This window comes from Mustela nigripes, chromosome X (genome assembly GCF_022355385.1).
Source record: "Mustela nigripes isolate SB6536 chromosome X, MUSNIG.SB6536, whole genome shotgun sequence".
NCBI classification, from domain to species: domain Eukaryota; kingdom Metazoa; phylum Chordata; class Mammalia; order Carnivora; family Mustelidae; genus Mustela; species Mustela nigripes.
In genome coordinates, this window is record NC_081575.1 from 82,393,712 (window position 1) to 82,418,923 (window position 25,212).

General features: G+C 41.7%; 1 protein-coding gene across 24 annotated transcripts in view; it reads left to right on the top strand.

Annotated features, from left to right (window-relative positions):
• The window catches only part of ZNF182 (zinc finger protein 182), a 48,631-nt gene extending 23,746 nt beyond the window's left edge, over window positions 1-24,885 (top strand). For 16 of the 24 annotated variants that reach the window (XM_059385090.1, XM_059385113.1, XM_059385093.1 and 13 more), the window contains 3 exons: window positions 15,297-15,423; window positions 15,733-15,828; window positions 21,884-24,885. In XM_059385090.1, the coding sequence (XP_059241073.1) occupies window positions 15,297-15,423; window positions 15,733-15,828; window positions 21,884-23,517 (1,857 nt within the window). In that variant the 3' untranslated portion in view covers window positions 23,518-24,885. Of the gene's footprint in view, window positions 1-12,093; window positions 12,182-12,656; window positions 12,773-15,296; window positions 15,424-15,732; window positions 15,829-21,883 lie in introns of those variants that run through there. The other 8 variants (XM_059385109.1, XM_059385114.1, XM_059385112.1 and 5 more) reach the window with 7 other exon arrangements.
• Window positions 24,886-25,212: the final 327 nt, after the last annotated feature.

Sequence of the window (25,212 nt, forward strand, 5' to 3'; positions counted from 1 at the left end):
AATTTATTTAGTCAGAGAGAGAGAGCGAGAGCGAGCACAGGCAGACAGAGTGGCAGGCAGAGTCAGAGGGAGAAGCAGGCTCCCCGTGGAGCAAGGAGCCCGATGTGGGACTCGATCCCAGGACGCCGGGATCATGACCTGAGCCGAAGGCAGCTGCTTAACCAACTGAGCCACCCAGGCGTCCCGCCTATTTGGATAATTTTTGTTCTCTGATTAAAATGACTAGGACTTCCAGTACTCAGGTAAATAAAAGTGGTGAGACTGGATATCCCTGTCTTGTTCCTGACTGTAGAAGAGGAGCTCTCAGTTTTTCCTCATTGAGTATGATGCTAGCTGTGGCTTTTTCATATATGGCCTTTATTATGTTGAAGTATGTTTCCTCTAAATCTACCTTGTTGAGAGTTTTTATCATGAGTGGATGTTGTACTTTGTCATGCTTTTTCTGCATCTATTGCAATGATCATATGGTTCCTATCCTTTCTTTTATTAATGTGATATATCACATTGATTGATTTGTGGATTTCAAACCACCCTTGCATCCCAGGAATAAATCCCACTTGATCGTAGTGAATGATTTTCTTAATGTATTGTTGGATTTGGTTTGCTGATATTTTATTGAGAATTTTTGCATCCATGTTCATCAGGGATATTGGCCTGTGGTTCTCTTTTTCAGTAGTTTTTTTTTTTTTTTATCTGGTTTTGCTATCAGGGTAATGCTGCCTTCATAGAATGAATGTGGAGGTTTTCCTTCCTTTTCTATTTTTTGTAATAGTTTGAGAAGAATAGGTATTAACTCTTTAAATATTTGGTAGAATTTGCCTGTGAAGCCATCTTGCCCTGGACTTCCTAGTATATGTGCTGCCAAAGTGAGCACTCTGGACTTTTGTTCGTTGGGAGTTTTTGGATTACTGGTTCAATTTCCCTGCTGGTTATGGGTCTGTTCAGGTTTTCTATTTCTTTGTGTTTCAGTTTTGGTAGTTTTATATATTTGTAGGAATTTATCCATTTCTTCTAAGTTGTCCCAATTTGTTGGCAGATAGTTTTTCATAATATTCTCTTATAATTATATTTCTGTGGTGTTGGTTGTGATCTCTCCTCTTTGATTTGTGATTTTATCTATTTGGGTCCTCTTTTATTTTTGATAAGTCTGGCTAGAGGTTTATCAATTTTATTAATTTTTAAAAAGATTTTATTTAAGAGAGAGAGAGCACGCAAGCATGAGCAGGGGGAGGGGTAGTCGGAAAGGGAGAAGCAGAAGGCAGACGCTTATCCCACTAAGACCACACCAGGCGCCCATCCCTAAATTTTAATTTTTTTGAAAAACCAGCTCATGGTTTCATTGATTTGTTCTGTTGTTTTTTAAAATTTCAGTATCATTTATTTCTCCTCTAATCTTTATTATTTCCTTCTTTCTGCTGGTTTTGGGCTTCATTTGTTGTTTTTTACCTAGTTCCTTTAGTTGTAATGTTAGGTTGTTAGCTGAGATTTTTTTCTTGCTTCTTGAGGTAGGCCTGTATTGGTATATATTTCCTTCTTAGGTCTGCTTTTGCTGTGTTCCAAAGGTTTTGGACCATTGTGTTTTATTTTTATTTTTATTTTTATTTTAAAACAATTTTTTAAGCATTTTTTTCTTAAGATTTTATTTATTTATTTGACAGAGAGAGATCACAAGTAGGCAGAGAGGCAGGCAGAGAGAGAGAGAGGAGGAAGCAGGCTCCCCACTGAGCAGAGAGCCCGATACGGGACTCGATCCCAGGACCCTGGGATCATGACCTGAGCCGAAGGCAGCGGCTTAACCCACTGAGCCACCCAGGCACCCTGGACCGTTGTGTTTTAATTTTCACTTGTTTCCGTGTATTTTTTAATTTCTTCTTTGATTTCCTGGTTGACCCATTCACTGTTTGGTAGCATATTGTTTAACCTCCACATGTTTGCGGTCCTTCCAGATTTTTTCTTGTAGTTGACTTCAAGTTTCATAACGCTGTGGTCAGAGAAGGTGCATGGTGTAACTTTAGTCTTTTTGTATTTGTTAAGACCTGTTTTTGTGACCTAATCTGTGATTTATTCTGGAGAATGTCCTGTGTGTACTTGAAAGGAATGTATTTTGCTGTTTTAGGATAGAATGTTCTGAATGTATCTGTACGTCCATCTGGTCCACTGTGTCATTCAAAGCTGTTGTTTCCTTGTTTATTTTCTGTCCCTTGATGTAAGTGGTGGCGTGTTACTATCCTCTACCATTTTGTATTGTTATCAGTTAGTTTTTTTATGTTTGTTATTAATTGTTTTATATATTTGGGTGTTCCCAGGTTGGGTGCATAAATACTTTCAATTTTTATATCTTCTTGTTGGATTGTCCCTTTTGTTATGATATAGTGCACTTCTTTGTCTCTTGTTGCAGTCTGTTTGAAAGTCTGATTTGTCCAATATTTGTAGTTACTCTGGCTTTCTTTTGACATCCATTTGCATGACAAATTTTTCTCTATCCCTTCACTTTCAATCTGTGGATGTCTTGAAGTGTAAAATGATTCTCTTGGGTGGAGTGCCTGGTTAGCTCAGACAGTGGCCATGTGACTTTGGATGTCAGGGTTGTGAGTTTGAGCCCCACGCTGGGTGTAGAGATTACTTAAAAAAATAAAAAGTAAAATAAAATGAATCTCTTATAGGCAACATATAGAAGGGTCTTGTTTGTTTTTTTTTTAAAATCCATTCTGACTTTGGATTGGCGCATTTAGTCCATTTACAGTCAGAGCAGTTATAGATAGATATGCATTTATTGCCAATTTATTTCTTGTTATTTCTGGAGATTTTCTCTGTGCCTTTCTTGCCTTTGTCACTTTTGGTCTTTCCTTTCCAGAGTCCCCTTTAATACTTATTGCAGGGCTGGTTTGGTGGTCATGGACTCCCTGAGATTTTGTTTATCTGGAACACTTGTTATCTCTCCTTCTATTCTGAATGCTAGCCTTGCTTTGAAGAGTACTTTTGGCTGCAGAATTTTACAGTCAGCACTTGGAACAGATCATGCCACTCCCTGCTGACTTGCCAAGTTTTTTTTTGATAAATCTGCAGCTAGCCTTATGGACCTTAACCTTGTACGTTAAGTACTAATTTTTTTAAAGATTTTATTTTACTAATTTGACCGAGAGAGACAGTGGGAGAGGGAACACAAGCAGGGGGAGTGGGAGAGGGAGAAGCAGGCTTTCCACAAAGCAGGGAGCCTGACATGGGGCTCGATCCCAGGACCCTGGGATCAGGACCTGAGCCAAAGGTAGACATTTAATGACTGAGCCACCCAAGTGCTCCAAGGACTAATTTTTTTTAAGATTTTATTTTTTAAGTAATCTCTATACCCAGCATGGGGCTCAAACCCACAATCCCGAGATAAGGAGTCACATGCTCTACTGAATGAGCCAGTTGGGTACCATTAAGGACTTCTGTTATTTTACTGCTTTTTAGATTTTTTTCTTTATCAGTATATTTCACAGACTTAATTACAATATGTCTTTGTGTTGGCCTGCTTTTGTTGATTTTGATGGGAGTTCTCTGTGCTTTGTGGATCTAGATGTCTGTTTCCATCCCCAGATTAGGGAAGTTTTTAGCTATTATTTCTCCAAATAAATTTTCTGCTCCCCCTTTTCTCTCCTTCTTCTGGGACTCCTATAATACAATTGTAATGTTTGATAGAGTCATTGAGTTTCCTAAGTTTATTCTCGTGTTGCATAATTTCTCTCTCTCTTTTCTTCATCTTCGTTATGTACTTACTATTACTTTGTGTTTTAGGTCACTAATTCATTCCTTTGCTTCTTCTAGCCTGCTGTTTGTTACATCAGACATGTTTCCAATCTTGTTTATTGTCCTTTTCATCTTTGATCAATTCTTTTTTTTTTTAAGTTGATGCCCCAATGTGGGGCTTGAATTAATGATTCTGAGATCAAGACAAAGGCAAAGAGTCAAACCAAAGGCAGACACTTAACCTTCGGAGCCACCCAGGCAGCCCTGATTGATTCTATTTTAATATTTTTTCTCTTTGGCAAGCGTCTCGCTGATGTCTTCTATTCTTTTATCAAGCCCAGTGTGTATCCTTATGATGATTGCTTTAAATTCTCTATGAGGCATGTTACTTACATCTGTTTCGGTTAGATCTCTGACTGTGGCCTTGTTCTTTCGTTTAGGATAGTTTCCTCTGTTTTCACATTTTATCTAAGTCTCTGTGTTTTTCTATGTGTTAGAGAAGCCATTTATGTCTCCTGCTTCTGAAAGTAATGAAGGGGCCTTGTAATGCCCAGGGCCTGGCACATCACAGAGTGTCTCCCATGTGTGCTATGTGTGCTCAGCTGAGGTGTGCTGGCCACTCTTAAAAAATAAAATCATCTGCAGAGGCTCGTCTTGCTTGCTGTGGGCAGTGCTTGGTCCCTGGCCTGAATGTGGCGAGTTTGAACTAGATGTGCTGTGGTCTGCTTGTTAAATGAGACCCGTCACCGACCTTACTGGAACTAAGGCCCTGCAGAGAGGACTCCCTGGTCAGGCGATGTGATGTGGACAGGGGTTTCTGCTGGTCTCTGGGGGAGGGGCCTGCCATGCTGGGACTGAGCAGGGCTGTTCCACCTGTGTGCAGGGGCGTGAAGCTTTGTGTAAACAAGTTAGGTAGCCAGTGTCAGTGTATGCTATGCTGCTTGCCACAGATGGCTCCATGTATGAGGAGGGCTGGGGAATTGAAATGGCTCTGGCCAACTTCTTTGTTCCTGGGGAGGTGTCTCCATGAGGGCTGTCTCTCAGGCATGCGCTCCAAGAAGAGTGAATAATCTCCCTACTATGTTCCCTGGGCCCTGAGCTTGTTTTTATATATGTGTATGAAAGTGGTCCAGTTTCATCCTTTCGCATGCAGCTGCCCACTTTTCCTAGCACCCATTTATTTAAGACACTGTCTTTTCTCCATTGTTATATTGTTGCCTCCTTTGTTCTAGATAAATTGACCATATAAGCATGGGTTTATTTCTGGGTTCTCTATTTTGTTCCATTGATCTATGTGTTTGTTTTTGTCCGAGTACCATACTGTTTTGATTACTGTAGCTTTGTAGTATAGTTGAACATCAAGGAGCATGATATCTACCTTTATTCTTTCTCAAGATTGCTTTGTCTATTGGAGATGTTTTGTGGTTCCATATAAACTTTGGTATTACTTGTTACAGTTCTGTGAAAAATTCCTGTGGTATTTTGATAGGGATTGTGTTAAATCTGTAGATTGCTTTAGCCACAGCATTTACACAATATTATTTCTTTCAGTGTGGGAGCATGGTATCTTTCCATTTGTGCCATCTTTGGTTTCTTTCATCAGTGGTTTATGGTTTTCAGAATAAATGTCTTTCATGTCCTTGGTTAAATTTATTCCTGGGTACTTTAGGTTTTTTTGATGTACTTGTAAATCTGATTTTTTTTTTTAAATCTCTTTCTGATAGTTTTGGTGTTAGTGTATAGATACACAACAGATTTCTGTGTATTAATTTTGTGTCCTGCAACTTTACTGAATTTATTCCAATAGTTTTTTGGTGGAGTCTTTAAGGGTTTTTTTCAATATAATGTCATCTGCAAATAGTGACAGTTTTCCTTCTTCCCACTTAGATGCCTTTTCTCTCCTTTTGTTTCTGCATAGTTACTGTGGCTAGGACTTCAAGTACTCTGTTGCATAAAAGTGGTGAATGGACATCCTTATGTTGTTTCTGATCTTAGAGGAAAGGCTTTCTTTCACCTTTTCACTGTTGTGTATGATACTAGGTGTGAGTTTGTTATATATGGCCTTTATTGTGTTGACATACCTTCTCTGTATACCCACTTTGTTGAGAGTTTTTATCATAAATGAATGTTAAATTTTGTCAGTGCTTTTGGTGTATCTCATTGATTTGTTTGTGGATGTTAAACCATTAATTCCAAGTGGAATTAATTACTTGGTCATGGGGTGTGATCCTTTTAATGTTTTATTGAATTTGGTTTGCTAATATTTAGTTGAGGACTTTTGCATCTAGGTTTATCAGAGATACTGGCCTGTAATTTTCTTTGTAGTGTCTTTGGTTTTGGGATCAGGGTAATGCTGGCTTTGTATAATGAGTTTGGAAGTGTTCCTTCTTCTTTAAGAATTGGAATAATTTGAGGAAGCCAACTTGACCTGTACTTTTGTTCTTCGGGAGTTTTTTTTTTTTTTTTTAAGATTTTGTTTATTTATTTATTTGACAGGCAGAGATCAGAAGTAGGCAGAGAGGCAGGCAGAGAGAGAGGAGGAAGCAGGCTCCCTGCTGAGCAGAGAGCCCAATGCGGGGGCTCCATCCCAGGCTCCTGGGATCATGACCTGAGCCAAAGGCAGAGGCTTTAACCCACTGAGCCACCCAGGTGCCCCTCTTTGGGAGTTTTTTGATTACTGATTCAGTTTCATTCTTAGTAATTGGTCTTCAGATTTTCTGGTTGTTCATGATTCAGTCTTGGAAGATTGTATGTTTCTAGGAGTTTATCCATTTTTTTCTAGGTTGTCTAATTTGTTGATGTATAGTTGTTGATAGTATTCTCTTACAATCTTTGTATTTCTTTTTTTAAAAAGATTTTATTTATTTATTTGACAGACAAAGATCATAAGTAGGCAGAGAGGCAGGTAGAGAGAGAGGGGGGAAAGCAGGCTCCCTGCCGAACAAGGAGCCCAATGCAGAGCTCTATCCCAGGACCCTGGGATCATGACCCAAGCTGAAGGCAGAGCCTTTAACTGCTGAGCCACCCAGGTGCCCTCAATCCTTTGTATTTCTATGGTATTGGTTGTAATTTCTCCTCATTTGTTTCTGATTTTATTTATTTGGGCTCTTTTTTTTTCTAGAGTCTGGCTAAAAGTTTGTTGATTTTGTTTATCTTTTCGAAGAACCAGCTCTTACTCATTGATGTTTTCTATTGTGCTTTTAGTCTCTATTTCATTTATTTCCATTCTGATATTTATTCTTTCCCTTTTTCTACTAACTTTGGGCTTTGTTCTTCTTTCTTTATTTCCTTGAGTGTTAAGACAGATTGTTTATTTGATGTTTTTCTTGTTTCCTGAGGTAAGCCTTTATTGCTATGAACTTCTCTCTCAGAATTGCTTTTGCTGTGTCCCAAAGGTTTTGGAACATTGTGTTTCCATTTCATTTGTGTCATGTTTTCTCTTTTTTTATTTTTTATTTATTTATTTATTTATTTATTTATTTATAAAGATTTTATTTATTTATTTGACAGAGAGAAATCACAAGTAGATGGAGAGGCAGGCAGAGAGAGAGAGGGAAGCAGGCTCTCTGCTGAGCAGAGAGCCCGATGCGGGACTCGATCCCAGGACTCTGAGATCATGACCTGAGCTGAAGGCAGCGGCTTAACCCACTGAGCCACCCAGGCGCCCATGTTTTCTCTTTTTTTAAAGATTTTTATTTACTTGTTTTAGAGAGAGAGAGTGCGTGTGAGCGCATGAGCAAGTGGGGGGAGGGGCAGGGAGAGAGGGAGAGAATCCCAAGCAGATTCCCCAGATTCTCGTGGCCTAGTCACGAGACCCTGAAATCATGACCTGAGCTGAAACCAAGAGTTGGACACTTAACCCAATGAGCCACCCAGGCACTCCCATGTTACCTTTTGATTTCTTTTCAATTTCTTGATTGGTTGTTTAATAGCATATTGTCCGACTGGTTTTGTGATCTAACATGTGGTCCATCCTGGAGAATGTTCTCTATGCATTCAAGAATGTGTATTCTTCTGTTTTTGGATGGGGTGTTCTGTATGTATCTATTAGATTCATCTAGTCTAATGTATTGTGTAAGGCCAGTGTTTTCCCACTGATTTTCTGTGTGGATAGTCTATCCATTGATGTAAGTGAGGTGTTGTAGTCCTTCACTATTACCGTATTGCTGTCTCTTTCTGTTTATTTTTGTTAATATTTGTTACATGTATTTAGATATTCCTATGTTCAGTGCATAGACATTTACAAATTCCATATCCTCTTGTTGGGTCGACCCCTTTATCATTGTGTCTTTTGTTATGGTCTTTATTTTAAATTCTAATTTGTCTGATACAAGTATTGCTACCCCAGGTCTCTTTTCATTTCCATTAAATGAAATACCCTTTTTCATCCCTTTACTTTCAGTCTGTGCATGTCTTTAGGTTTGAAGTGAGTCTTTTGTAGGCAGCATATAAAATGGTTTTTTTCCCCATTCACCTACCCTATGTCTTTTGATTGGAACATTTAGTCCGTTTACATTTTATTATTGATAGGTATGTACTTACTGCCATTTTGTTAATTGTTTTCTGGCTGTTTTGTAGTTCCTCTTTGTTTCTTCTTCTCTTTCTTCATTTGTGGTTTATTTTCTTCAGTGTTATGTTTAGATTCCTTTCTATGTATTTACTGAAATTTTTTTCTTCATGGGTACTGTTAGGTTCACATGTAACATGTATGTAACAGTCATTTTTTAGTAGACAGTAGTTTAATTTTGAACACATTCAAAAGCAAAGCTTTATATTTTTACTCTTTCCCCCAAATTTTAGATTTTTGATGATATATTTTGTATCTTTTTATTTCATGTATCCCTTAATTATTTTTTTTATTTTATTTTTAAGTAATCTCTACACACACCGTGGGGCTTGAATTCACAACCCCAAGATGAAGAATCAAATACTCTACTGACTGAGCCAAACAGGTCCCCCTAATTATTTTACTGTCAGTTAATTTTACTATTTCTGTCTTTTACCCTTCATACTTGCTTTATAAGTGGTTGATCCACTGTCTTTGATTTTTACTTAACTTTTCAAATGAGAGTTTTACTTTTGTATGTTTATTTTATTATTATTATTTTTAAAGATTTATTTATTGGTGGGGGGAGAGAAAGAGAGAGGAGGGGCAGAGAAAGAGAGCCATCACACAGACTCCCTGCTCAGAGTAGAGCCAGACATGGGGCTTGATCCCAGGACCCCAAGATCACGACCTGAGCTGAAATCAAGAGTTGGATGCCTAACCAACTGAGCCACCCAGGCGCCCCTCCTTTGAATATTAATTAGTGCCTTTTCTTCATAGCTTAGAGAAATCCCTGTAACATTTCTTGTAAGACCAGTTTAGTGGTGATGAGCTCTGTTTTTAAGATTTTGCTTATCTGAAAAACTCTTAATTTGTCCTTCAATTCTGAATGATAACCTTGCTGGGTAGAGAATTCCTGGCTGGCAGTTTTTCCCTTTCCATACTTTGAATGTGTCATCCCATTCCCTTCTGGTCTAAATGTTTCTGCTGAAAAATCTGACAGACTTCTGGGGTTTCCTTTGTAATACTTGGCTTTTCTTTCTGCTTTTAAGATTTTCTCTGTATTCTTATCTTTAACCATTTTTTAGAAAGATTTTATTTATTTGACAGACAGAGATCACAAGCAGGCAGAGAGGCAGGCAGAGAGGAGGGGGGAAGCAGGCTCCCCGCCGAGCAGAGAGCCCGATGCAGGGCTCCATCCCAGGACCCTGAGATCATGACCTGAGCCCGAAGGCAGAGGCTTAACCCACTGAGCCACCCAGGTGCCCCAACTTTAACCATTGTAATAATAATGTGTCTTGGAGTGTTTTCCCTTTGTATTCATCTGATTTTGAACTCTGATTTTGAATTTCTGAAACAGATGTCTGTATCCTTTCCCAGGTTAGGGAGGTTTTCAGCTATTTCATCAAATAATTTCCTGATCCTTTCTCTCCTATCTTCTGGAACTCCTATAATGCTATTATTCTGTTTAATATTGTGCCAGTGGTCTCTTAAGGTATCCTTTTAGTTCTTTTTTTTCTCTTTGATGCTCTTTCTGTATGTTTTCCATTGCTTCTCTGATTTGTGCTTCTATATAATCTCTTTTGCTTTTGAACCCTTCTGGTGCGTTTTCAGTTTAGTTATAACTTCTGTTTGGTACTTACATATTTTTCTTTTTTTCCCAAAATACATTTATTAGAGAGAGAGAGTGTGTGTGTGCATGAGTCGGGGGAAGAGGCCAAGGGAGAGAGAGAAGCAGATTCCCTGCCCAGCAGGGACCCCGACACAGGGCTCAATCCCAGGACCCTGAGATCATGTCTTGGGCTGAACATAGATGCTTAACCTACTATTCCACCTAGGTACCCACATATCTTTTTTCTTTTTGTTGAAGCTCTTTTTTTAAAAAAAAGATTTTATTTATTTGTGACAAAGAACACGAGGAGAGGGAGAAGGCAGAGGGAGAGAGAGAAGCAGACTCCCCACTTAGCAGGGAGCCTGACGCTCCATCCAGGGACCCTGAGATTGTGACCTGAGCTGAAGGAAGATGCTTAACTGACTGAGCCACCCAGGCATCCCTCTTTGTTGAAGTTCTTATTGTGTTTGTCCTTTATTCTCCTGAGATCAGTGAGCATCTTTATGACCATTACTTTGGATTCTGTATCAGGGAGTCTCCCTATCTCTGTTTCATTAAGGTCTTTTTCTGAGGGTTTGCCGCCGCCGCCTTTGGTTTGGAGAATATTCCTCTGTCTCCTCATTTTGCCTGTTTCTCTGTGTTTGTCTATATGTATTAGGTAAAACAGCTACCTCCCTCGGTCTTGAAGGAGCAGTCTTGTGTAGGAAATGTTCCGTGTGGCCCCAAAGTCTCCCTTGGCCACCAGAGCCTGGCACTCTGTGGGTGTCCCTTGTGTGGGCTGCACGTGCATGCCGGCGGTGATGGGGCCACAGATGCTGTGTGGGGAGGGCAGGGCTCAGGGCTCAGGGCTCAGGGCCCTTGCCCAGCTCTGTTGTGGTTGGGCGGCTGCATGGGGACAGTGGGATGCAAGCTGCTTTCCCTTTCCTGGTGGCCTGGTCTCTGCCTGGGGAGGGCAGGGCTTAGGGCATTCACCCTGTCCATGTGCAGCTTAGCCACTGTGTGGGAAGGTGCGGCTCAGGGCACTGACCGGGTCTGCTGGCGTCTTGGCCACTGAGCAAGGACAATGGGGCTTGGGCTGCTCACCTGTCCTCCCCATGGCTTGGTCTCTGTGAGGGTCGCATGGTGCTTGGGTCGCTCACCCAGCTCTGTTGTGGCTCGGATGCCTTGCAGGGCGTGTGGGGGGGCTAACCCAGCCCCATTACAGTGTGGAATGGGCAGAACATGCCCTCTGGTGCTGGTAGGCACCCAGAATGGTGCCTGTCGGCTTCATCACCAGCAAATTAGGATGAGGTTGCAAAAATGTTGTTAGTCAGCATGTCCTTTCCCAGACAAAATCCTTGTAAGTTCTGTCTCTGTGGCAGCTGCTTGAAAATTAGTCAGTCTGTCTCTCTTCTTTATGGGCTAGGCGCTTTTCAGTCTGTTGCTTCTGTGCTGGATATCAGGGTGGGTGGGTTTTGCACGAGAGCCCTTGAAGAATCTCTTCAAGGGATCTCTCTGTTCCCAACATTTTCTGATTCTCCTGGCCTTAATCCCCATTGACTTTCAAAACCAAACATTTTGGGGGCTTTCTGGTGCGGGCCGCAGGGTCAGGGGTGCTGATGTGGGCCACAGTCCCTTTACTCTTTGAGTAGAGTACCATATTTTTGTGATCTCTTCCGATTGTGGGGTCGCCACTCCTGGTGTAGGGTCCCACGTCAGGTTCTGTCACTGCCTCTCTTGGCCTTCTCATTGTGTCTCTTTGTCTTTTGTTGTGGAGGTGCTGCTGTTCATGTAGTTCTCAGGTCTTTTTTAGAGGAAAATTACTCTATATAGAGCTGTAAGTTTGTCGTGTCCGTGGAAGGAGGTGATTTCATGGTCTTCCCACAGAGCTGTCTGGAACTCCCATTGTGGTTTTAATTTGCACTTTCTTCAGGACTAATGATGTGTTAAATATCTTTCTGTGTGCTTATTTGTGATTTGTATGTTTTCTTTGGTTTAATATCTTTCTTTTGCCTTTTATTTTAGTTATGAGAGCTCTTTATATATTCTCAATACAGTTTTTTTTTTTTTTTTGCCAGAATGTGATTTGTAAATATTTTCTTTCATTCTGTGGCTTTTTCTTCTTTTAACAGTGTCTCTTGAATTTCACTCTCCCATCTAAGAAATATTTGATTAACCTAAGGTTAAAAAGATTTTCTCCTGTGTGAGTGTATTTTTTTTTTTAAAGCCCCAACACAGGGCTTGGACGCATGACCCTGAGATCAAGACCTGAACTGAGATCAAGAATTGGACGCTTAACTGACTGAGCCACACAGGTGCCTCTCCTGTATCTTCTAGAAATTTTATAGGTTTAGATTTCACATTTAGGTCTGTGATCTGTTCTGTGTTTTGAGTTTTATATATGTTGGAGATATTTATTGGAATATTTTGTTTTTGCATACGTATATCCAATTGTTCCAGCACCATTTGTTGAAATGGGAACTCCCATTTTCCATTTAATTGCCTTTGCACTTCTGCTGAAAATAATTTTGGGGGCACCGGGGTGGCTCAGTGGGTTAAAGCCTCTGCCTTCAGCTAAGGTCATGATCCCAGGGTCCTGGGATCGAGCCCCACATCGGGCTCTCTGCTCAGCGAGGAGCCTGCTTCCCCGCCTCTCTCTGCCTGTCTCTCTGCCTACTTGTGATCTCTGTCAAATAAATAAATTAAACCTTTAAAAAAATGATTTTTTAGTATAAAGGTGTAAAGTATATTTAACTATACATGAAATGCAGTTTGTAAGTGTACAGCTTGGTGCGTTATCACAGAGCGAACACACTGTCTAGTCACCCCCCCAGGTCGAGATTAGAAGAGGACGAGGACCTCCGAATCCCACTCATGCCCTTTCCCAACCAGTACCACCCACAAAGGTAATTACTCGCCTGACTTTTAATTTTTTTTAAGATTTATTTATTTGACAGAGGGAGACACTGAGAGAGGGAACACAAGTAGGGAAAGTGAGAGAGGGAGAAACAGGCTTCCCGCCGAGCAAGGAGCCCGATGTGGGACTCAGTCCCAGGACACTGGGACCATGACCTGAGCCGAAGGCAGATACTTAACGACTGAGCCACCCAGGTGCCCTTGCCTGACTTTCAGCATCATGGATTAGCCTTGCCTGTGCTCTTACTCTCTATATAAATAGAATTGTGTAGCATGTACTCTCGTGTCTAGATTCTTCTGCTCTTCAGTACATCGGTGAGATTCATCTGTGTTACGCAGTTTGTAGTTCATTTATTTTCATCACCACACAAGGTCCCGTTGAATGACTGCCAGTTTCCCTTTGTGTTGTTGAGGGACATCTGATTTTTTCCTCCTGATTTAGTTTTAGAAGTAGGGCTTCTGTGAACATCCCCGCACTCGTTTTCTAGAGCACGTGTGCATGATTTTCTTGAAGCTGTGTACCTAGAAGAATTGCTGCGGCGTACCGCATGCAAATCACTAACTTTAGTAAACACCGTTAAACAACTTCCCCAAGCAGCTCTGCCAGGATTCATTCCTGCTAACTGGGAGTTCTCATTTCACCACAGTCCTATGCTATTTTAGGCTGCTTCATTATACCGTTTCTAGTGGGGGCACAGGAGTATCTCGGCATGGCTTAAATTTTCATTTACCTGAGTGCTAATCGGGTGGAGTACCTTTTCTTATGTTCATAGGCCATTTGGATCTTGTTTTCAGTGAAGTACACATTCACATCTCTTCTCGGCTTTTTGGTGTTGTCTGTCTTCTTGATGTGCAGGGGTTTTGTATGCACCAGAGAAGATCCCTTTATCAATGTTGAATGTTGCAGATAATCTCCCATTTCAGGCTTGCCTTTTTACTGTTCTACCTTTTTTGCTTTTATTTAAATTGCAGTTAATTAAGGTACAGTGTATTATTAGTTTCAGGCGTACAGTATAGCGACTCAGCACTTCCATACAACACCCAGTGCTCGTCATGACAAGCGCCCTCCTTAATCCCCTTCACCTGTTTCACCCATCCCCCACCCCGTCCCCTGTGGCGACCATCAGTTTGTTCTCTATAGTCAAGAGTGTTTCTTGGCTTGACTCTTTTTCTCTTTTGTTTTCCCCTTTCCTCATTCATTCTGTTTCTTAAATTCCGCATATGAGTGAAGCCATATGGTATTTATTTTTCTTTGACGAACTTATTCCACTTAGCATAATACTCTCTATCTCCATCCACATTGCAAATGGCAAGATTTTGTTCTTTTTTATGGCTGAGTACTAGTCCATTGTAGATATATAACACATCTTCTTTATCCATTCATCAGTTGATGGACACTGGGCTCTTCTTTCATAATTTGGCTATTGTTGATAATGGTGCTATAAACATCAGGGTGCACGTATCCCTTCAAGTCAGTATCTTTTTTTTTTTTAAAGATTTTATTTATTTGACAGAGAGAGACACAGCAAGAAAGGGAACACAAGCAGGGGCAGTGGGGGAGGGAGAAGCAGACTTCCTGCCACGCAGGGAGCCCAGTTCGGGGCTTGATCCCAGGACCCTGGGATCAAAACCTGAGCCAAAGGCAAACGCTTAGCCAACTGAGACCCCCAGGTGCCCCTCAAGTCAGTATCTTTGAATCCTCTGGGTAAATAGCTAGTAGCAGAGTTGCTGGATTATAGGGTAGCTCTATTTTAAAGTTTTTGAGGAACCTCCATACTGTTTTCCAGAGTGGTTGCCCCAGCTTGCAGCCCCACTACCCTTTCTTCACATCCTCACCAACACCTGTTGTTTTGTGTTTTCTTAATTTTACCCATTCTGACAGGAGTGGGCTGGTGTCTATCTCATTGTGGTTTTGATTTGTATTTCCCTGACTATTGTATTTTTAATCTTGTAACATTTACAAATCTTTTCCTTCATGAGTAGCACTTTCCACATCTTGTTTCAGAATTCTTTCCCTCCACCAAGACCATGAAAACATTTTCCTGTCCTGTTTTCTAGGCACCTCCTTATGTTATCATTCACATTAGATTTACAGTTCCTCTGTAGCGGATTCTTGTATATGGTGAGTTAGTGGCTAAAGGTGATTTCCCCTCATAGATACCCAGTAATCCGTCCACATTTATTTGAAAAGATCATCCCCCCCCCAATGCCTTGCCATGTCAACTTTGTCATAACTCAGGTGTCCAGAGGGCATTTGGATTCTCTTTTTAGTCCTACTGGACTGTCCTTCCTTGTGCAAATACCACATCATTTAACATACATTCTGTATACTTACGAAACAGTCCGTATTCTCGATGGATCAGTCTTTCTGCTAGGGCTTGTGATTTCCCAACAAAGCAGGAGTCCGGTATTAAGTCATCATCACGAACTGGGAACCCAGTTAGCAGTTCCCTGCATTTCATCCTCCTCACCCAGTGGTCAGTATTTTGGAGTACAAGGAATGTGCAATTACAGGGCCTCGTGACATTCGAGGATGTGGCTGTGGATTTCACCCCGGAGGAGTGGCAGTACTTGAACCCTCCACAGAAGACTCTGTATCGAGAAGTGATGCTGGAGACGTACAGCAACCTGGTCTCTGTGGGTAAGAATGGCCTCCTCAGGTCATTTTGCTGCTCGTGACTACTGTGTCTGATAGAGGGCCTTTCCTTGCTCACTCTGGAAAACTTGTAAGGTCTCTGAACTGCTTGAAACTTTGGATGTTGAGTTCTGGGGATCGAAGTTTCCTCATAGGGTGTTTGTGAACTCATAACCCAGGTGGAATGGTTCGACTTGACCACTGGACCATTGTGTCAAGTGAGTGGGTCTCCCACGCTGGCTCAGACCCCACCGCCCTCTTTCTCAGAGGCTCTCTGAGGACCCAGGCTCTCTGAAGACTGTCATTTCTCATTAGCAGGACCGCAGGGGACCAAACCAGACCTCATCCTCAAACTGGAGGTTAAAGAACCATGCCTGGGAGAAACAAAAATCTCCTTCTGGAGCTTTCCAGGTGAGTGGGATCGACTCAAGATGATGGGGACAGGGGGTGCCAGCTTGTCAGCCAGGGGCAAGGACATCTGAAAGAGCTTTCAGGAATGTCTGGAGAAGCGCTGTGACCCTTTATTCTTGTTGGACAGGGACATGAATACCTCAGACATAGGACTGACACCACTTGCCCTGTCCCACACCCACTAGACCACTCCCCTTAAGTTGGTGCTCACTCCAAAGTTTCTGCACAGCTTTTTCTCCCAGTGGCTAAGTGTCTTGTAAGTGCCAGTCCTTCCCCATGCCCTCTCCCCGACTCGCTTCTCACTGCCTTCTCTGAAGCCAGGCCCCCCTGAGTCCCAGGCCTCGGCACTGCTGTCCTGACTCGGGCCTGGGCTATCTGTTGCCATCCAGTCTAGATAATCCTATCAGGTTTGCTCTCCTAAAACATCTTGATTATCTTTGTTTAAAAATAGCTTTATTGAGAGAGAATTCCCAGACCACAAACTTCACTCTCTGATGGATACAAATGCAGGAGTTTTTAGTATATTCGCCAAGGTAGGAAACCATCACCATTATCTAATTCTAGAACATTATCATCACCCCAGAAAGAAGCCCATACCCCTCATCAGTCAGTCTGTTTCCTCCTTCCCACATCCCCTGGCAACCACTTTCTGCCTCTATGCTTTTTCCTGTTCTGGAGATTTCATGTAAATGGAATTATAAAATGTGACCTTTCGTGTCTGGTTTCTTTCACTCAGCATGGTTTCCAGGTTCCTCCACGGGGCTGCATGTATTAGGACTTCATTCTGTTTTATGGTGGGATGATACTCTGTTGTCTGGATTACACTTCTGTTCATTTGTCTGCTGATGGATATTTAGGCTGTTCCCACTTTTTGGCCATTAGAAAGCTGCTATGAACATTCATGTAGAATTTTTATGGAAATGAATGTTTTCATTCCTTTTGAGTATGGACATAGGAGTGGATTGTTTTTTTTTAAGATTTTATTTATTTATTTGAGAGAGAGAGAGAGACAGAGTGAGAGAGCATGAGAGGGGAGGTCAGAGGGAGAAACAGACTCCTCATGGAGCTGGGAGCCTGATATGGGGACTCGATCCCAGGACTCTAGGATCATGACCTGAGCCGAAGGCCTTCGCTCAACCAACTGAGCCACCCAGGTGTCCCAGGAGTGGAGTTGTTAAACCACATGTTTAATTAACATTTTGTGGAGGTGCCAAATGATTAATATCCTGTTTTCAAAAAAAAAATTTTTTTTAAGATTTTATTTATTTATTTGACAGAGAGAAATCACAAGTAGGCAGAGAGGCAGGCAGAGAGAGAGGAAGGGAAGCAGGCCCCCTGCTGAGCAGAGAGCCGGATGTGGGACTCGATCCCAGGACCCTGGAATCATGACCTGAGCTGAAGGCAGCAGCTTAACCCACTGAGCCACCCAGGCGTCCCTGTTTTCAAAAATTTTTACTGAGTGGTTTTATCACCCAGAGGATTCTTGCCTGAATCATTTTATAAGATGTTTGGAAGATGGGGGAATTTTCTATCATTCCTTCTCCATTTATAAGTTGGCCCTCTTCTCTTACCCTGTCCCTTTAATGAATGCATTTTAGTATCGTTATGGACTCAGAGTTTTATTTCTCAGGATGTTATAATGCACTAATGTCTTCTGTCGTTACTCATTTTGATGTTCAAATTGTCCTCAGTTTGCCCAGTAGGAGTCCATTCGGGCTGGCTCCTCCGTCTCTTAACATGACCCCATCCTTCTCTGAGCACTTTCTAGCACAGAAATGTGTTCCAGGTTCACACTGTACTTGCCCTGTTTCAGACCTAGAATCAGCAGCTTCTCCAAGGATTTCTGATCCCTTTTAGTGGGGGATGGTATTGAGAAATGAGGATCCGGGGGCGGAGGGTTCTCACAGCTCCTTGCGTTCTCATTTCCCATAATGGACAAACGACTCCCAGCTATCTCCTCCCCCGTTTTAAGTAACTGGTTAATTTGTCTTTTAGTTTCCCACGTTCTGGACTTTGCTAAGTACCCTACTTAACATATTCCTCTGTCCCTTATTTTTTCTTATAAATTGATGGTTGGATTTTGAAGTTTGACCAGATACAGGGTTTTATTTTTTTTTTTCTTTAAGCAAGTTCACTTCCTAGCCGGCATGACATCCTCTCATCAGGAGGCATGTAATGCATGGTTGTCTGTTGTAGCTATGAGTTCTCGGTGGTCATTGCTTGTATCTGTTCATTAATGTTGCAAAATGGTGATATTCTGTCATGCCTTCTTTGTTGATTAGCTGGAATAGTTCTATAAAGAACACTGATTGCCTTTCATCTGTTACTTATTATGTGTTCCAGGAGTTCCATTTCAGTTATATACGTTTTCCCATTTGTTTACCAGTTTTAAAAATAATGAGTTGGTTTTATAGCATCATTCAAAAGGTGACTAATAGGTCTTTTTTTTAGATTTTTAAAAAAGATTTATTTATTTGACACAGAGAGAGAGAGAGAGATCACAATTAGGCAGTGAGAGCAGGGGAAGCAGGCTCCTCACTGAGCAGGGAGCCCGATGCGGGGCTCAATCTCAGGACCCTGAGATCATGACCTGAGCCGAAGGCAGAGGCTTAACCCACTGAGCCACCCAGGTGCCCCAATAGGTCTTTTTATTTTTATTTATTATTTTTAAAGATTTTATTTATTTATTTGACAGAGATCACAGGTAGGCAGAGAGGCAGGCAGAGAGAGAGAGGAAGGGAAGCAGGCTCCCTGTTGAGCAGAGAGCCCGATGTGGGGCCCGATCCCAGGACCCTGGAATCATGACCTGAGCCAAAGGCAGAGGCTTTAACCCACTGAGCCACCCAGGCACCCCCCCCCCAAATAGGTCTTTAAAAAAAAATAAATATTTTGTGTTTTAATCCATTGCTTTATCCTCATCATGAATCAGACTGCCGTATCTCTGGCCAGCAGAAACTTTCTGGTATCACAGGATGTTCCAGGCTCATTTTATTATATAGTTCTCATCTCTGGCCTGGAATGAGCCATTTCTCCAAGGAACCCGTTTTTTGTTTGTTTGTTTGTTTATTTGTTTGTTTTGGGTTTTTTTTGGTTGGTTGGTTGGATTTTTTTGGTGGTAAATAATATTTTTTTAAAGATCTTATTTATTGATTTGACAGGGAGAGATCACAAATAGGCAGAGAGGCAGGCAGAGACAGAGAGGAGGAAGCAGGCTCCCTGCCAAGCAGAGAGCCCGATATGGGACTTGATCCCAGGACCCTGAGATCATGACCCGAGCCGAAGGCAGAGGCTTAACCCACTGAGCCACCCAGGCGCCCTGTAAATAGTGTTTTGAGACCACAATTTGGATGCTAGTGAATTGCTTCTAGGCCTTTTAAAAATTGACAGGGATGCTCGGTAGCTCAGTCATTAAGTGTCTGCCTTCAACTCAGGTCATGGGCCTGGAGTCCTGGGATGGAGCCACACATTGGGCTCCCTGCTCAGTGGGGAGCCTGCTTCTCCCTCTGCCTGTGCTCTCTCACTCTCAATCTATCTCAATTAAATAAAGTCTCTAAAAAAAGTAAAAATAAAAATTGACAGAGCTAGGAACCATGTAAAAACGATTCTTTAAAAGATTTTATTTGAGAGAGAGCGTGAGTGAGAGAGAGAGCAGGAGCTGGGCCTGGGGGCAAGTAGACTCCCCGCCGAGCAGGGAAGCCCAGTGCAGGGCTTTACCCATGACCTGAGCCCCAGGCAGACGCCCAACTGACCAAGCCATCTAGGCGCTGGGTAAAAAAAGTTTTTGTAAGAGAAAATACATCATGTATTCAAACTGATACTTCTCCTTCATTTAAAAAGGTTGGTATTTCCAAATCAAATTCTGGGCTTAAACGTTTCTGTTAATCTTACATCTGATGGTAATGTAGTTAGCATTCTTCTGAGACTGCTGTCGATAGTGGTGTGAATCAACTGAGGTAATCACGTTGGTGCCATTGAGAAACAAGACTTTCCAGCGATGGTGGTTTGAAAATACAGATGAGGGTATATTATTATTACGGGATCCTTTAAAATCCAGTTTTGCTTTAGGAATGTATAAAATACTGACTTGGTTCCAAAGTCAAATCTAGAGAAGAAGGTATATTTAAAGAAGTTCAGCTTCTTTCCTTGCATTTCATTCTCTCCCTTCCTTCTGTAGGTAAGCATTTATTAAAGTGTACAGCTGTGTTCTTCCCTTGTTTACCTGTTGAGTCTATATAAGTATGTATTTATAGATTTCTTTCCTTAGAAATACGGCAGCCTACTATACAGTTTTCTTCACCTTTTTTTCACTTAATGGTCAAGAGCCTGTGAAATGTGTTGAGTTATTTCTTTTCAGAGTAGTGCTGTGGCGCTGAGTCAGCATAGCCGCTGTTGTGGTAGCAGCATTGGTTGTGACACTTGGTGGAGCTTGGGTGGCCCCATCAGATGTATTTTGCAAAAACAACTTCTTTGAGTCTGATATTCATGCCTAAGAATGAGTTTTTTGCTAATGATATTAAGGATGTCATAGGAACATGGTCCATTTTCAAATTCAGTATTACTATTGTAAATGTTATCACTGTTAAGTCTGAGTGGTAGTCTGAATAGTTTTTTATACTCTTTCATCTTTTCTGTCAATTTTTTATACAAAATTTCAGGAAAAGGTGAAAAGTCAACTACAGAAATGATTAAGATTTGGTAGATGCAGAAAGTATTTACTATATTTTATTGACTTCAAGATCCAGTTGATTTTAATACATAGCCACTAAGAAAAGTTTCCACCACTTAATTGGTGACATGCCATTGGTAATAAGTACATCTGGGTTCAGAAATGTGTTAAAATGTGAAATAATGTGCATCTTGCAGGTGATGAAATATGGTATATTTAAGCCGAAGCTTTGCAACTTTAACTTCTAAATGAGTGGGACAGATAGCTACTTTAGAAAAAAACAAAAATTAGTTATACAGGAAGATCAGAATAAGCTTCTTTGAAAAGACAGAATTGCTTCTTGAAAGTTATCTAGATTTTGTGGGTTTTTTTTTTAAGATTTTACTTATTTATTTGACAGAGATCACAAGTAGGCAGAGAGGCAGGCAGAGAGAGAGAGGAGGAAGCAGGCTCCCTGTGGAGCAGAGAGCCTGATGCGGGGCTCGATCCCAAGACCCTGGGATCATGACCTCAACCAAAGGCAGAGGCTTTAACCCACTGAGCCACCCAGGCAACCTGAAAGTTATCTAGATTTTGAATATAGCAAAATATGGGAGACTAGGCTATGTGGGTGATAGAAAATGAGGAAGGGTTTGGCATTGATAGAGTCATAGTTTTTAGTGAAAATAGTGGGGACAGGAGAAGATGGGGTTGAACTGTGAATGCAAGCTTGGATGAATCCAGATTGGGGGAAGATCTTTGAGTTTTTCTTCGTTTTTGTAAGGTTAATTATTCTGCATCTTTCTCTGATTGACTAAGAATGTGGATTCAGGATTGTCTAAGATTTGAGTCCATTAGCCACACTGTTACATTTCTGCTTAGAAATTGTATAAGTCCTTGGGGCGCCTGGGTGGCTCAGTGGGTTAAGCCTCTGCCTTCATCTCAGGTCATGATCTCAGGGTCCTGGGATCGGGCCCCGCATCGGGCTCTCTGCTCAGCAGGAGGCCTGCTTCCTCCTCTCTCTCTGCCTGCCTCTCTGCCTACTTGTGATCTCTGTCTGTCAAATAAAATCTTTAAAAAAAAAAAGAAATTGTATAAGTCCTGGACACTTAAGAGTTCATATGATAAGTGAAGATAAAGGTTGATAAGGTCCCCAGAGTTGACAGGAATCAGAGATGATGTAAAAGTAGAAGTAAGACAGACTGAGATGTCAGGGAAAGATTGTTCTTGGTAACAAAAAGCCTAGCAGGTGGGAGTTTAGTAAAAGAACGGGATTTGATGGTCAGGATCTTCTCTAGAACTCAGATAAAATGAGATAATAGTATCAGCTTTTATATGGTAGGGCACTTTTAAAGAAGGGTCATTATATAATATTAAGTTACAAAAATGGTTTATTGTACTTCCTTCTAGAAGCAGTCTGTCAAATTGGTGAACAGATTGAGAGACAGCACCAGGATGACCAAGATAGGTATCTGTTGATGCAAGTTGGATTCCCTGACACGAAAACAATTATCACCAAGACTGGCCATGACTATAATGAATTTGGAAACACCTTTCATCTGGATACAAACCTTGTTGCTTCAATCCAAAGGTCCCATAAATATGAGCCATTTGGAAATAATATGGTAGATAGTTTAGACTTATTTACCAGAAGCTCTGTAGGAAAGAAACATGATAGTGGATGTGCAAAGTTATTCTTCCGTACGGAGTATGAGAAAACAACTCCTGGAGTAAAGCCGCATGGATATAAAGAGTGTGGGAAGGCCCTCCGGCGGAAGAAAGGGCTCAGTCTGCAAGAGAGAATTAAAAATGGAGAGAAACCCTTCGAATGCACCGCGTGTAGGAAAACCTTCAGCAAGAAGTCACACCTCATTGTACATTGGAGAACTCATACCGGAGAGAAACCCTTTGGATGTACTGAATGTGGAAAAGCCTTTAGCCAAAAATCTCAGCTCATTATACACTTGAGAAGTCATACAGGAGAGCGACCTTTTGAGTGCCCAGAATGTGGAAAAGCCTTCAGAGAAAAGTCAACCGTCATCATACATTACAGAACTCACACAGGAGAGAAACCTTATGAGTGTAATGAATGTGGAAAAGCCTTCACTCAGAAGTCGAACCTCATTGTCCATCAGAAAACGCACACGGGCGAGAAAACTTACGAATGCACTAAATGTGGGGAATCGTTCATACAGAAGCTTGATCTAATTATACATCACAGTACTCATACAGGAAAGAAACCCCATGAATGTAACGAGTGTAAGAAAACTTTCAGTGATAAGTCAACTCTTGTTATACATCAAAGAACTCATACAGGCGAGAAACCTCATAAATGTGCCGAATGCGGGAAGTCTTTCAATGAGAAGTCAACCCTCATCGTGCATCAGCGAACTCATACAGGGGAGAAACCCTATGAATGTGATGTGTGCGGGAAAACCTTCACCCAAAAGTCCAACCTTGGTGTACATCAGCGAACTCATTCAGGAGAGAAGCCTTTTGAATGTAATGAATGTGAGAAAGCGTTCTCGCAGAAATCCTATCTCATGCTCCACCAGAGGGGTCACACAGGAGAGAAGCCCTATGAATGCAGTGAATGTGAAAAGGCATTTTCCCAGAAATCCTACCTCATTATACATCAAAGAACCCATACGGAAGAAAAACCCTATAAATGTAATGAATGTGGCAAAGCCTTCAGAGAAAAGTCCAAGCTCATTATACATCAGAGAATTCACACAGGAGAGAAACCCTATGAATGTCCCGTATGTTGGAAAGCTTTCAGCCAGAAGTCCCAGCTCATAATACATCAGCGAACACACACAGGAGAGAAACCCTATGCGTGTTCTGAGTGTGGCAAAGCCTTCAGAGAAAAATCCACATTCACTGTACACCAGAGAACTCATACGGGAGAGAAACCCTATAAGTGTGCAGAATGTGGGAAGGCTTTTACCCAAAAATCAAACCTGATTGTACATCAGAGAACACACACGGGAAAGAAAGCCCACGCGAAGGGCCATAGCCGGAAGTCAAAGCTCATCACACATTAACGAGTAGATCCAAGGCGCCTGTTAAGGTTCACTGAGGGAAAGTTTTGTCTAATTAACGTTTTAAAAGTACGTTCTGATTTCTGGTTTAAATATGGGGATTAAAAGGCTCTTTTCATCTCAGTCTTCACCCAGACACTACAAGGAGCAGAAGAGGAAGTGTAATCTCTGTATCTGCCACAAGGAGGAGATAGCCGAAACCCTGCCAGCGCAGCCAGAGGCAGAGGGGACCTCGCGCCAGTGCAGGAGATCTCGAAGCAAACACTCAAGGCTGCACACGTGGGGCTGCACTGGTGAGGACTCACCAGTTGAGGTTCAGGACATCCGCCAAGTGCAAGGCCAACTCCATCCACCACCGTAACAGAGGGCATTGACAGGTGGGAGTTAGGATGTCTCCTAGACCCATTTGGGGTCCGAGGAGAGGCTGGCAGAGGCCTTGACAAGAGATCACTCAGACAAGCCATATTTGTAGAAAGTAGTCTGCAGTCATGAGAGGAGCACTTGACAGGGGCTGGAGCAGGAGAAGGGGGTGTTCCTTGTGAAGAGCCCTACAGCTGCCCCGGTTTACAGACTCTGGAGAAGTCAAACCTAAAAGAAATACCAAATGTGGGGGGGACAATTTTAAGAAAAACTCTTAACCTGCCTAGAATGTGGTCCCCGTTTCTTACCCCACATGAACCTCTGGGGAACAGCAAGTCCAGGCAAAACTCTTACTCAAATAATGATTCCAAAGTAATGAAAACCACAGAGGCAATGGCTTTCGAGCCTACAGTTCCACTTCTAGGAATGTATATACTTACGTATGTACGAAATGATGACCATGCAGAGGTCTTCACAGGCGCACTGTGAAAACAAAAGGTTGGAAGCTGTCTAGATGACAGGGGTCTAGATCCCGAAATCATGGTATGTTCATACAGCAAACCTCCTAGGTAGGCAAAATGAAAAAAAAAATTTGTGTGTGTGCGTGTGTGTGTGTGTTTGTGTGCGCATTATATATATGTAGAAATATATAAAAATTTATATATATACATATATATAAAGAGAACTTGGACATCATCTGTGTAGTGATGTGGGATGATCTCCAACACGATTAGGTGCAAAAAGCAAGGTGCAGGATCATGAATATAATATGCTACCATTTGCATATAAAAACAAATTGTAAGTACGTAATTGAGCATATATGCATCAACTCTCTCTGGGAAGATACATGAGAAGCTGCGAACCCTGATTACCTCTGGGAAAGGGCAGGGGAAGTGGGTGGTTGGGGGAATGGAATTGGGAGGGAGACACCTCTGTGTCCTTTCATAGCTTTTGAAAATTGTGCTCTGTGGCTGTACTACCTTTTCAATAAATAAAACTTTTTAAAACGAATGTTTTGTTCCATTGCTGTGATAATGAAGTTAGATTTTAGATACAGGATTTCCTAACCTTTGAGACATGGATGTTCAATATGGAGTTTAATGTTTTGAGTGAATAGTAAACAGAATAATCTGTCAGAACAACAGATAGCCAGCTGGTTCGAAAGGCACACGGGCCTCACTTTTCCTGAGTGTGCCAAGTGCAGTGGTTCTTAGGTCGGCTGGGACCACAGCACCTAAACCTGAAATCATGGAGACTGGAAAACATTTCCTAATTTAGTGTGCTCTATGACCTCTGAAAATACCCTGTATTAAAGCCCATCACTGTCCTTACATATTT